This window comes from Coturnix japonica, chromosome 28 (genome assembly GCF_054131305.1).
Source record: "Coturnix japonica strain WE chromosome 28, WE-NBRP24, whole genome shotgun sequence".
Taxonomy (NCBI): Eukaryota; Metazoa; Chordata; class Aves; order Galliformes; family Phasianidae; genus Coturnix; species Coturnix japonica.
Window position 1 is genome coordinate 3,289,904 of NC_140690.1, and position 12,700 is coordinate 3,302,603.

The following is a 12,700-nucleotide window of genomic DNA, read 5'->3' on the forward strand; positions in this document are numbered from 1 at the left end:
AGGAGCTCCTGCCCCATAGATCTGACCCACATCTGCCCCACAGAAGCTCCTGCCCCATAGATCTGGCCCACAGCAGCTCCTTCCCCATAGATCTGACCAACATGTGCCCCAGAGCAGCTCCTGCCCCATTGATCTGACCCACACCAGCCCCACAGCAGCTCCTGCCTCATACATCTGACCCACATGCGCCCCACAGCAGCTCCTGACTTATAGATCAGACCATCATCAGCCTCACAACAGCTCCTGCCCCATAGATCTACTCCACAGCAGCTCCTGCCCCATAGATCTGACCCTCATCATCCCCACAGCAGCTCCTGCTTCACTGATCTGACTCACATCTGCCCCACAGCAGCTCCTGCCCCATAGATCTGACACACATCTGCCCCATAGCAGCTTCTGCCCCATAGATCTGACCCCAGACAGCCCCACAGCAGTTCCTGCCCCATATATCTGACCCACATCAGCACCACAGCAACGCCTGCCCCATAGATCTCAACCACATGAGCCCCACAGCAGCTCCTGTCCCACAGATCTGACCCACATAGGCCCCACAGCAGCTCCTGCCCCATAGATCTGAACAACACCAGCCCCACAGCAGCTCCTGCCCCATAGATCTGACCAACATCAGCTCCACAGTAGCACCTACCCCATAGATCTCACTCACATGTGCCACAGAGCAGATCCTGCCCCATAGATCTGACCCACAACTACCCCACAGCAGCTCCTGCCCCATAGATGTGACCCAAATCAGCCCCACACCAGCTCCTGCCCCATAGATCTGACACACATCACCCCCACAACAGCTCCTACCCCATAGATCTAGCCCCCATCAGACCCACAGCAGCTCCTGTCCCATAGATCTGACCCACATCTACCCCACAGAAGCTCCTGCCCCATAGATCTGACACACATCACCCCCACAGCAGCTCCTGCTCCATAGATCTGACCCACGTCTTCCCCACAGAGGCTCCTGCCCCATAGATCTCAACCACATGAGCCACACAGCTGCTCCTGTCCCACAGATCTGACCCACATAGGCCCCACAGCAGCTCCTGCCCCATAGATCTAACCAACATCAGCTCCACAGCAGCTCCTTCCCTATAGATCTGACCCACATAAGCCCCACAGCAGCACCTGTTCTGTAGATGTGACACACATCAGCCCCACAGCAGCTCCTGCCCCATAGATATGACCCACCTCAGCCCCTGCCTCATAGATCTGACCCACATGTGCCCCTTTGCAGGGGGGCTCCTCTGCCTGATGGTCATGGCGGGCCCCCTCCTCCTTCTCACTCCTAGGGCCCCCAGCTCCATCCTCCCGCCTGAAACAGGGAAAACTTCTACCCTAGCCCTCTTAGCTGCCGACATGGCTGCTAACTGCCACAGCTGTCAGAGGCGAGTGCGTTGCGCGCGGCAGCGGTGACCAAGGTGACGTGGAGAGGGTTCTAAAATGGCGGCCGCAATGCTGGCACTGGTGTTCCACATAGGATGAGGAGGGGGCTGGTAATAGCAGGACAAGGGGAAACTGATTTAAGTTGAAAGAGGGAAGATTTAGGTTGGATGTTAGGGGGAAAGTTGTTTACTAGCAGAGTGGTTAGGCCCTGGAACGGGCTGCCCAGGGAGGTTGTGGATGCCCCGTCCTTGGGGGTGTTCAGGGCCAGGTTGGACAGGGCCCTGGGCAACCTGATCTAGTAAAGGTGTATGTTTGGTGGCCCTGCCAGGCAGGGGGGTTTGTTCTTCATGATCCATGAGGTCCCTTCCAACCTGGGTCATTCTGTGACTCTGTGATACTGGTGTGTGGCTGTTTGTCCCAGCGCGCTGACCTTTTGTCTTCAGGTTCACCAACAAGACTGTAACTGATTTATGGAGGAGGCAAGTGATGGGTGCTACTGTGTGACAATCAACATCACTTTGTGGACATTTGAAAGCACCTTCCTCCAGAGCTGTTCACCTCCAGAAGAGGGTGCTCAGAAGTGTTTACTGGCAGAAGATCTGGCTCCAGCTTGGTATGGAAAAACTGGGGAATGATACCATCGTGTCCGGTGAAGAACAAGAAGCAGGTGGGCGTCCCTGCTCCCTCTTGTCTGCTGGCAAGGTCCAGATGAGATCCCAGAGCCAGAAGCTGCCATTCCAAGGAGAGCTGACTCAACCATTTTGGATTTGAGCTGTCACACCAAGGAGAGCTGACTGAACCACGTTGGACTTATTTGTAAGTTTATACTATCATTGGAAACTGTTGCCGTGGTCACAGTCATCGTCAGCGGAACAACAACTCCTGATGACCCACCACTACTGAAGATCAATGACTGAACTACTAAACACGTCAGATCCATGGTGGTGACTCTCTCTCCCTCTTGCTTCCTATAAAGACTCCTTGATTCTTTTTCCTGTCTTTTCTATTGCCCGCCTTCCCTTCCTAATCACCCTAAATCGTAATAGCGTCTGTCCTCCAACATTTGAACCATGCTCAGGCATACACGTATGGACCTCCTCTCCTTCCTATAAATTGGAGCAGGACAGAGAACCACAAGGATTGTCAGCTCCCAAGTCATGCAAGTATTGCACACAACACAGATAACTTCATCTGTTGGCCCCGCTGTCTCTGCATACCACCAAGCGAGGACCTGCAGTGCCCAGGCGAGACGATGTGCCTGGCAGTGCAAAGCCAGCCCACGTGTGTGCAGATGGCAAGGAGCGTGTGGCACTGTGCACCGACAGCCCTTGCCTGCCCAGGACTGCGTGTGGAGGGCGTTCTCCACTGCAGCCCTGCCCAACAGTCAGTAGGGGTGTGCGGCCATGATGGCAGTAATGAACAAACTGCTGCTTCACAAAGATCTTGGCCCGATTAGAAATCTTTGAGTAGTGCTGTTACAGCAGACAGAATGTGATAAGCGCAAGTAGTCTCCTACACTTCACATCCTTGCTACTTCATTCTGGGTGTTGTCACTGAGCAGCATCTAACACAAGTTCTGCCCTGGTCAGCTGGCTGCCTTAGCTTGAGCCCTGATGGCAACGCTGTGACGTGATGTTAGTATTGCTGTTTTCTCCTCGTCAGAATACTCTGCCTTTTGAAGGAAGCAGCTTCTTGGTTATTTTGTTTTGTTGTTGAACTTTATTGAATTAATTTACAATATCTATATTCCATACAGTTATAGATGTTTTGAATATGATCATCTGTGGTGCTGAGAATTTTTGTAGAAAAGGTATACTCAGTTCGGAAGGTGTAATAAGGATGTTAAAGAAAGAACCCCCTGTTGTGTTGACCAGTGATGATGCTCCCACCCCCTGACCAATGGTGGAGAGGAGCATGAAGAGAGAGGTGGTGCTGGGGGGATCTTGGGGCTGCTGGGCCTGTCATACTTTTTCCAGGCAGAGGTTTTACAGGTGTTGCCCCCATGCCGACCCTGTGGGGGGGGGCACTCCCTCATCCTGAAGGATGGAGGAGAGGAGCGGGAGGGCAGAGTTGGTGCTGTGGGGGGCTGGGAGCTGTGGGGCCTGGTATGCTTTCCCCTGGCTGTAGTTTTCTGGGTGTCGGATGATGCCCTCAAACTGCCACCCTGTGGGGGCTGCTCCAACCTCCTGAAGGATGGTGAAGGAAAGTTGGTGACAGTTCCTGGGGGGGACAGGGGGCTGCTGGGCCAGTTGGCTTCCCCCAGGCAATGGTCGTCCGTCTCTTGGATGATGTCCCCAGGTCTATACTCTGCTGGGGTCGCTTCCATCCCCTGATGGATGGTGGAGGGGAGGGTGAGGGCAGAGATGGTGCTGGAGGCTGACAGGCCTCTCAAGCTTCCCTGAGGCAGTGGCTGCCTGCGGGTGACACTTTGAGGGAGCCACTGCCAACCCCTGAAGAATGGTGGTGGGGGACAGGAGGGTGGTGTTGATGCCAGGGTGCTGCTGTTTGGGTGCCAGCCGATGACTGCAAGCTTCCAAACCAGGTGGGTCCCTCCTGTCCCCTGAAAGAGGTGTTGATGCTCAAGGTGGATAGGGGCCACTGGGCATGATGTACTTCCCAGGGGCCACGGAGCCTGGGCTGGTGGGCTACGGGGGCTGCACTGGGGGCAGCTGAGCCCGACAGCCGTCAGGCCTGGCAGGGGCCGCTCTGGTGGTGCTCTGCGGCTGGTGGGCAGATTGTCACTGCACAGGCACTGGTTATTTGTGCCACGTCTTTTCTGTGCGGCGCACTGAGGCGAGCAAGCTGTTTGTCCAAGCGTGAGGTTGCTGCGGGCAATATGCTGGACTGCAGCATCTTCAGCAAGGCGCCTGCAGGGAGAGAAACGTGCTGAGGGCACAGGAGAACCCCCTGCTCTCCTTCCTCACAGTGCATGATAGAGCCACCCTCAGCTCCCAGCCTGTCTCAGGCCCAGCAGTAAGAACATGCAGCAGGAATGGTGAGGCCAGTTAAATGTCTGACAGTGTCAATCTCAGACAGTGTTAGGCAACAACTAACTGGCTTCTCTATGCTGCTTTAACTAGAAATGCCTCCTTGCTCACAGGATCCCTATAGTAAAGAGAGGGGGCAGGATGGGGTTGGGGGTGATCAAAAACTCACTGGTTTATCTGCCTCCGTTGTCGGACAAGACGATAGCACGAAAACATTGCCATCAGCATGGTAACGAAGATAGCCTCACCAAATCCCAGGCAGTACTTCTTGATAAAATTATTGTCTGCGGCATTTGCGTGTTCCTCACCATCCGCACCTGGAAAAACAATGTGGATCTGTTTCACCAGCTGCTGCTTTGAGTGACGTGGACAAGAACAACCACAGGAAGGATCCCGCTCCGGGCTGCTGTTGTGCCTGGTGGCTCAGGGGAAGCACAGCAAGCTCTGGAATGCAGGGTCTGTGCACAGGAGGTACTATGGAGGGTCCTGTTTCCTCTCCTTATTTGCTGAATGTGGTTCTGGTGGCCTAGTTCCCAAAAGGACAAAGTTCCTAAGTCCCTGGGAACTGGCTGCTGTGGGAGGGGAGCAACCTCTAACCACTGCCACGGAGCTCTATGAGCGGCCCTTACCTGGAGTGACAGTTGTTGTGTGCATGGCCTCTATTACTCTCAGGGGGACAGTCAGTGTGCGAACTCTGCCATTCCAAAATGCAAGCCAGCACATAGGTGCTCCACCTGTCTCTTTAGAAAGGAGGTAAGGGAGTGGGACTGTAAGTAACTGCTTCTCATCAGGAAGATGGTGCAGTTTCTCCACATGTATTTCTAGAAATTCAGTTTCACAAGCCTTTCAGGGAACAGACGGAAATACACCTACCACGTGCTTTGTCCTTCATGATTTTCATTAGCAGAGGGGGCAGTGTCTGCAGATATTTTCCTGTTTCCAGGGCCTCTTTCTGTTTCTCAGGACCTAAACAGAAAGCATTAAGATAACTTTCAGACAAACAAGGTACTAAACTGAACGGTCTTTTCAGTGAAGTCAGTAACGACAACAGCCACCCCTGGGATGCCTGTGGGGTTCCAGCACAACTAAGGATTTAGCACGGCCTTCCCTGGAGGCACTTCTGCAACCAAAGAATGAGAACTTTTCACCACACACTGCAGCTTACCTAAACGCATAACGGCATCACTGAATGGGACAAGGGCATTGTGCGAGGGCAGGGCACACACACACAGGTGTGCATTCTCACTCACACCTGCAGACGCGCCTGGCTGACATTAGGACTGTGAGCTGGCATCTCTCAAAGGAAGTAAAATCTCATGACATGGTATGCTGTAATTTCTCTCTTCCTTAGGGACCTGCAGTGACTGGAAGGGGCTCAGGTGATGACATGGCACTCAGACCTGGGTCAAAAGTTGCAAAGCTGCAGAGAAGCCAGGTGGGCAGTTGGCTGGCACTCAGCAGCTTTCCAGATACTCTCTCCAGGCCATGTAAAACAATCTTCAGAGAAGGCATAGAAGAACATTTGGCCCCTCAAGGTTTTTTTAGTGGGGAGATCTCTGATGTACGGAGACAAAGTCAACGGAATGCTGGGAGCATGCAGCACCCAAGAAACAGTGACTACCCAAGCTTCTCATGGAGAAGAAATCACCAGGCAGTGAAAAGATGAACCCCCCCTGAACCTCCACAGCCAAATATGAGCAAAGATCATGAGATGAAGACTGGTGACTTACCTCTGGCATCCACCCCAGGCTCAGGGACGCGACTTTGCTTTTGAAATGCACCAAAGGGGCCTGCAGGCACAAGAGTGATCAGACACAGGTGAGGAGAGCTTCCACTGCGCACTGGGGTCTGCCTTGTTTTTTTTCCTGCAGTGACCTGTGAGGACTGGCTGCAGGTCAGGGAATGACATGGCCCAAACAGCAAAGGAATAGGAGCAAAGACTGGCAAGGGCCGCCTTCCCACTGAAATGTGACAATTCTCCAAGTAAAGAAATACTAATGACTGATCTGTGTACGACCTTCAAAGCACAAAGAGACTTGAAAGACCTTTGGAGAGCCTTACGTACCCAAATAAGCTATTATAGCACTAATTTTTCGACTTCCAAGGAAACAGACACTCACAACTTACCTCGGAGTTTCCCCTGAGGCACAAAAGCAGTCTCCTTCCAGTCATCTGAGGAAGGAGTACCAATGTCATCATCTAGAAGAAAGAACAGAAGAGGGTTGTTCCCATTGCATGTTGTGATCTTCCTCTCCCTTAGTGACAGGGAAGGGGCCAGGTAACGGGATGGGAGACTCAGGCCTTGATCGCCAAAGCTATAGAGGGGCCAGGGTGACCTGAAGCCTAGCACTCGGCAGCTTTACAAATGCTCCCTCCTGGCCACATGCAGCACCCCTCCGGGACCGCGTGGAAGAGCATACAAAGAAAAGGTGCCTGAAACACACTGGGCTACAGCTGGGGGTCTCTGTTGGGAACCAGGATTTTTCTATGGGGAGCATCAGGCAGCTGGAGCAGAAATGCTCATGCTTTTCCCAGCACACACCTTCCACGTTCTCCCCTGGGACACCCCCAGGATGAAGAGCATGCTCCACCCAGCCAGCGGCAGAGCCGTGGGAGCACAGGGCTTCCTCATGCCCTTGCCCAGCTCCTGTGGTGCTGCCTGTCCCCCTTTTCCAATATCCCCCCGCCCCTATCGAAGGCAGCCTAAGGGCTATAAGGCACAGAGCCACTGGAACCAGAACCTGGGCTTCTCATTCTCATTTCCGCTTATTTTTTACCCCATCTCTGCCCACCCACCTGCTCCTGCTGCTCGCCCTGGAGCAGCACAAGTCTCCTGACAACACATGGCTATCAGTAGGAGGACGGCAAGGCAGGTGGGGGCCGTGGCCCCCAGTACTCGTGCCATGCTGCTATCACCACTGCTACAGCCACAACGAGTGCTGCTACTGGGGCACAGAACACCTAGAGCACGCAGCTGGGCATTGTGATCTTGTGGCACAAGGCAGCAATGTGGCAGGGCATAGTGACCTCACATCCCCAGGCTGCTGGCTGGGCCTCCCCACGGGCTGCTCCTCCTGTGCAGCAGGGCTGCATAGAGTGGGTGCTTGTGGCACCCCTTAGTGGGTGAGTGCCAGGCTGCTGGGGAAGAATTACTGGGAGCGTGTCCCACTGGGTAGATCTGTTCCACCGCAAGGACCAGGCTCCCCCTGGGCTTGTTATGGACGCTGAGGATTCCCAGTCATCTAGAGCAGCAGGAGACCATGGCAGATATTTTCACATTTACATTGTGGAAATATATTATTGTGGAATGGTTTGGGTGAGAAGGGACATTAAAGACCCAGAGACTCTGTCAAAGGATAAAGAAAATCGCTCCAGTGTTGTTTTTACTGCTTTGTGCAAATCAAAAGATTGCATTTTGTCTTTTAATGGCCAAAAAAGCCATTTCTTCAGGGACACTGTATTTGTTGTCACAGACTCTAACAAAAATGCAAACTGAGCTTTATCTGTAGCATCAATACTTTAGTATTTCGTATTTTGTATTTGACAGTTCCCTCCCAGCCAGTTGCCCGTGCCTTTCTCTCAGCTAATGAGAGCACCACTTACTGCCTCTGGGAACTTGGAAACTGGCAGCATGATGGCCAGCACACACACAAGGTGCTCGTGACGCAGCTCCAGACGGCTCTCCTGAGGCCCAGCTTCATTTCACGGCCACTCACGCTCTGCTGCTGGACATTCTGCAACGGAAAAGCCACCGGATGCAAATCCCATCCCTCACAGATGGTATCAGACCCCTGCTCTCATGGCAGTCACCACCGCCCGGCATTGGACAGCGCTTCCACTGCCCTTGCTCCTGCCACAAGACACCAATGTCTGCTTCTAGTTCGGCTCCACCATGGGATCCTGTTTGCAACAGAAAAACACACAGAGGCTGCCAGCCACTGCAACACGCGCTGTGAAACCCCTGGCACTGCTGAGTCCCATGAGCAGAGGAGAGAAGCGTCTGCCTGCCATGGACGGGCTGCGGCGGGATTGAATCCTGCCTTCCAATCGGGACACCCCCAGGGAGAGCCTCCCTGGGGACCCAAAGACTTACGGCAGCGCCAACACAGCAGGCAGAAACGCGACGTGCTCCTGACTGCCCGCACTGTTCAAAGCTCCCTGACTTGCGGAATCAAACTCTATAATCCAGAGATGGGTTATAAAGCAGGTATGTTTTATTCCAGCGCTGGGTGCAAGGGGGATAGCTCCTCCAAACTTGCACACCAACTTGTAAAACCGTGATACAGATATAGGTACACCTCATGCATAGTCAATGATTTCCCGTAATTCTAACATGCATCCCTTAATTCTAATACACATTCTTTATCATGCAGACCCCCTCTTGTTATCGCCCATCTTGTCAGGGAGATGCAAATATCAAAAGAGGAGTTGCAACACCTAATCCCCTTCTCGCCAGGTGTCTCAGGGAGTTCTCACTCCTTAATCTTCATCCTTCCTGCTCTTCCAGACCCACTGTCTCCATTCCTTGTTATTCTAACTAAATCATTTTCTGTAAACTACCTTTAACTATCCCCCTTTTAGCCCCCCTTTATTCTGAATTCCAGCAGAGCATCTGTTTTCTGCTTCCCTGTTCATCCCTCCCTCTCCCTCTCCCTCCCTCCGCCCTATGACGGCAGCCCTTCAAAGCAACCAACACAACCACGCCAAACCGCAGCCCGGACTCGTCCCGCTCACTGCAATCCAGACCCACTCCATCCGTACAAACCTTCATCCACGCCGTTTCTTAACCGGGCCTCGGCGCCACCCGGATCTTACAGCCAGCGAGCGGCCGGCAAACGAACGGACGTCTTCCTCTTGGTGCCGCACAGCCCAGCACGGCCGGAGCCGCATCACACGATCCGGGCCGGGGCCGGCTCAGGCTCTGCCTCCAGGCTTTTGGGGCCGGCCGGGTGATTCCGCAGCACAGCGAGACCGTGGAGCCGCCCGGGAGCCGCCTCTGGGTGCCGGCAGCGCCGCGAGCTCCTCCCCCGACAGCCCCTCCGTGCCCCCGCACCGAGGCCCGACCCCGTTCGCAGCACAGAGCCCGCTCCTCCCGGCCCCGCTCATGGCCGCCATGGCCCGGAAGTGCTCTCCGCCGCCTGCAGGAAGCACTTCCTGTCACTGTCACGTGGCTCAGGCCGGGCTGGGGCCTGTTGGGGGGGGGGGCAGCTGCCAGATCTTCTGCCAGTAAACACTTCTGAGCACCCTCTTCTGGAGGTGAACAGCTCTGGAGGAAGGTGCTTTCAAATGTCCACAAAGTGATGTTGATTGTCACACAGTAGCACCCATCACTTGCCTCCTCCATCAATCAGTTACAGTCTTGTTGGTGAACCTGAAGACAAAAGGTCAGCGCGCTGGGACAAACAGCCACACACCAGTATCACAGAGTCACAGAATGACCCAGGTTGGAAGGGACCTCATGGATCATAAAGAACAAACCCCCCTGCCTGGCAGGGCCACCAAACATACACCTTTACTAGATCAGGTTGCCCAGGGCCCTGTCCAACCTGGCCCTGAACACCCCCAAGGACGGGGCATCCACAACCTCCCTGGGCAGCCCGTTCCAGGGCCTAACCACTCTGCTAGTAAACAACTTTCCCCCTAACATCCAACCTAAATCTTCCCTCTTTCAACTTCAATCAGTTTCCCCTTGTCCTGCTATTACCAGCCCCCTCCTCATCCTATGTGGAACACCAGTGCCAGCAGTGCGGCCGCCATTTTAGAACCCTCTCCACGTCACCTTGGTCACCGCTGCCGCGCGCAACGCACTCGCCTCTGACAGCTGTGGCAGTTAGCAGCCATGTCGGCAGCTAAGAGGGCTAGGGTAGAAGTTTTCCCTGTTTCAGGCGGGAGGATGGAGCTGGGGGCCCTAGGAGTGAGAAGGAGGAGGGGGCCCGCCATGACCACCAGGCAGAGGATGGGTAAGAGAGCCATATTCCATCATGCCTGGACCAGCCCCGTGACCACCACCCATGTGGAGCCTATGGAGCTGGATCCACCTCCAGATGAGCGAATGGAGGTGGATCCCCCTCCAGATGAGCCCATGGAGGTGGATCCACCTCCAGAGGAGCCCATGGAGGTGGATCCACCCATGGCATAGCTGGCCTGGCACCACACCACCATGTCAGGCCCCACGCTGGCATGGTCACAGCTCCACCGTGGCTGGTCCAGGCGCTGAGCTCCTTACCCGCTGCACGGCCCCCGCCCCCTGCATTAGCTGGGTGGCATTTTTGTAACATCTGTTCCTCCTTTGGGCCTATTCTGCAGCCACATTCTGTGGGCCCCCAGTCCCATCTTTACCCTGTTTGTTCCAGTCCCTGTTTCTATAGTTGGTTTTTGGGTTTAGTTTAGTTTTAGAGTTAGGTGTAGGTTGTTGTTAGTGTTTTTGAGTTAGGCATAGGTTATTGTTTGTGTTTTTGAGTTAGGCATTGCTTATTGTTCATTTTTTAGTGTTAGGAGTAGGTTAGGAGTAGGTTTAGTGTTAGTAGTTGGTGTTTTCCTGTTAGGAGTTTGTTCCTCTTCATTCTTTAGTGTTAGGAGTAGATTGTTGTTCCCATAGTAGAGTTAGGCATAGGTTACTGTTGGTACTGTAGGGTTAGGCGTGGGTTCCTACCAGCAGCTGGCAGCAAACAGCGCTCGCTCGGTAAGCACACGTCTGCTTTCTCCCCCGGAGCCGTGAGTGCGACTGCCATGAGAGCGGAGGTCTGATGCCATCTGCGAGGGATGGGATTTGCATCCGGTGGCTTTTCCGTTGCAGAATGTCCAGCAGCAGAGCGTGAGTGGCCGTGAAATGAAGCTGGGCCTCAGGAGAGCCGTCTGGAGCTGCGTCACGAGCTTCCTGCATGGCCAGCGCAAGGTAGGTGTGCCTTACTTTAAGCATGCACTGAAGCAGTGTTGGTTAAGCACGGCTCACTCCTCTGTCTGCAACAGATGGGCTTTCTGCACGCTTTATTGCTGTGGCCGGCGTTGAACAGCACAGCAGCAGCGAGGCCTCGAACATGTCCACAACCAGGTACGTGAATGTGAGTAAATTTAGCTGTGTGAATGATGTTATTGTTCATATTAGTAAGGCAGTATTCACATGTGTGTGATGGAGCTCAGGGATAGGTTTATTCTTGCCTGGTAAATTTTCCCTTCTTTGACACCCACCCGTCCTCTTGCTTCTCTTCCCCTCACCTGTAAGTGCAGCAATACTGAAGGCTGAGGGCTCTTCTCCGAGGCAGGCGCTAAAGGGCAATTGAAATGCAAGTTTGTTGTCCCTCTTTGTTCTTGGGTCGGTAGCCCAAGGTGACCAAGCTTCAGAGCACTTCTCTAAGTCAGCCTGGAAATGTTTCTAGCAGGAAGTAACTCCATCACAGTGCCTGAGAGTAATAATAGTAATAGTAATAGTAATAGTCTCGTGCGGGTTGGAAGGGACCTTAGAGATCATCGAGTCGAACCCCCGGGATTCCAGCCTCTGTGCTACAGGGTGGCACTTCTACCACTTGCACCACAGGGGGATTCGAACACCCAGGCCCCGGTGTTGCAATGCAGCATTCCTACCACCTGCGCCACGGGGGCACACAAAAAGATGCCTCTTTTTCCCCCCTCACAGCAGGCAGCCTCCGTGAGAGCAGTAGAGCAGCAGGCTGTCTGTGCTATGGCTGCTGAACTGCATTTCTGGCCACCTGAGATCCCTGAGCCCATGCTAATGAAGAACATGCTGCGCCACAGACTCTTCTACGGAGCCGTTTTGCAGCTTCTCTGTGCTGGCCATCATGCTGCCAGTTTCCAAGTTCCCAAAGGCAGTAAGTGGTGCTCTCATGGGATAGGAGAAAGGCACGGGCAACTGGGTGGGAGGGAACCATCTGTAACTGTTGCCAGCAGCCTGGAGGTGCCAGCTCAGTCTTATCCTGTGGCTACTGCTGCTCCCTATGAGCTGCCAGGCACAGGGTCCTCCCGCCCGTGCAGGGACCGCCTTGCAGGAAAGGGCTTTAGGCTCTGGTTTGTGTGGGATTTGGGGAACGAGACAGGGGTGGAGTTTCTTGTGTGCCCGACTGTCAGGAAGGCGGTTCCCAGTTCTGGCAGCCCAACGTGCCCAGCAGGGTGACTTGAGCTCCCAAAGCGAGCCGCCAACCAGTTGTTAGCTGAGAAGGTTCCCTGAGCGTTTCCGAATTGATTCTTGTAGGACTCGGAGAGTTTGGGGACTGAGACTTGGGAGAGAGTGAAGAAAGCTGAGGCAAGGCAAGCGCTGCTCAGCTGAGGAAGAAAGCCGAGAAGGAAAGCAGAAAGCAACGATGATG

General features: G+C 54.0%; 1 protein-coding gene across 1 annotated transcript; it reads right to left on the reverse strand.

Moving 5' to 3' along the window:
- Positions 1-3,120: 3,120 nt before the first annotated feature.
- On the reverse strand, positions 3,121-10,541 carry LOC146756059 (uncharacterized). The gene is made up of 8 exons (XM_085524786.1): positions 10,531-10,541; positions 7,983-8,074; positions 6,507-6,578; positions 6,110-6,169; positions 5,253-5,345; positions 5,009-5,119; positions 4,549-4,696; positions 3,121-4,259 (listed from the first exon to the last, which is right to left on the reverse strand). Exons 1-8 carry the CDS (start codon positions 10,539-10,541, stop codon positions 3,209-3,211), a joined length of 1,638 nt encoding a protein of 545 aa, XP_085380912.1. The 3' UTR covers positions 3,121-3,208.
- Between the last annotated feature and the right edge of the window lie 2,159 nt (positions 10,542-12,700).

Excerpts from the sequence above, each read along its gene's own strand:
- LOC146756059 (XM_085524786.1), bottom strand. Across the intron at positions 4,697-5,008 it reads CACAACAACTGTCACTCCAG|GTGCGGATGGTGAGGAACAC; the intron begins GTAAGGGCCGCT and ends TTGTTTTTCCAG. Across the intron at positions 4,260-4,548 it reads CAACGGAGGCAGATAAACCA|GCGCCTTGCTGAAGATGCTG; the intron begins GTGAGTTTTTGA and ends CTCTCCCTGCAG.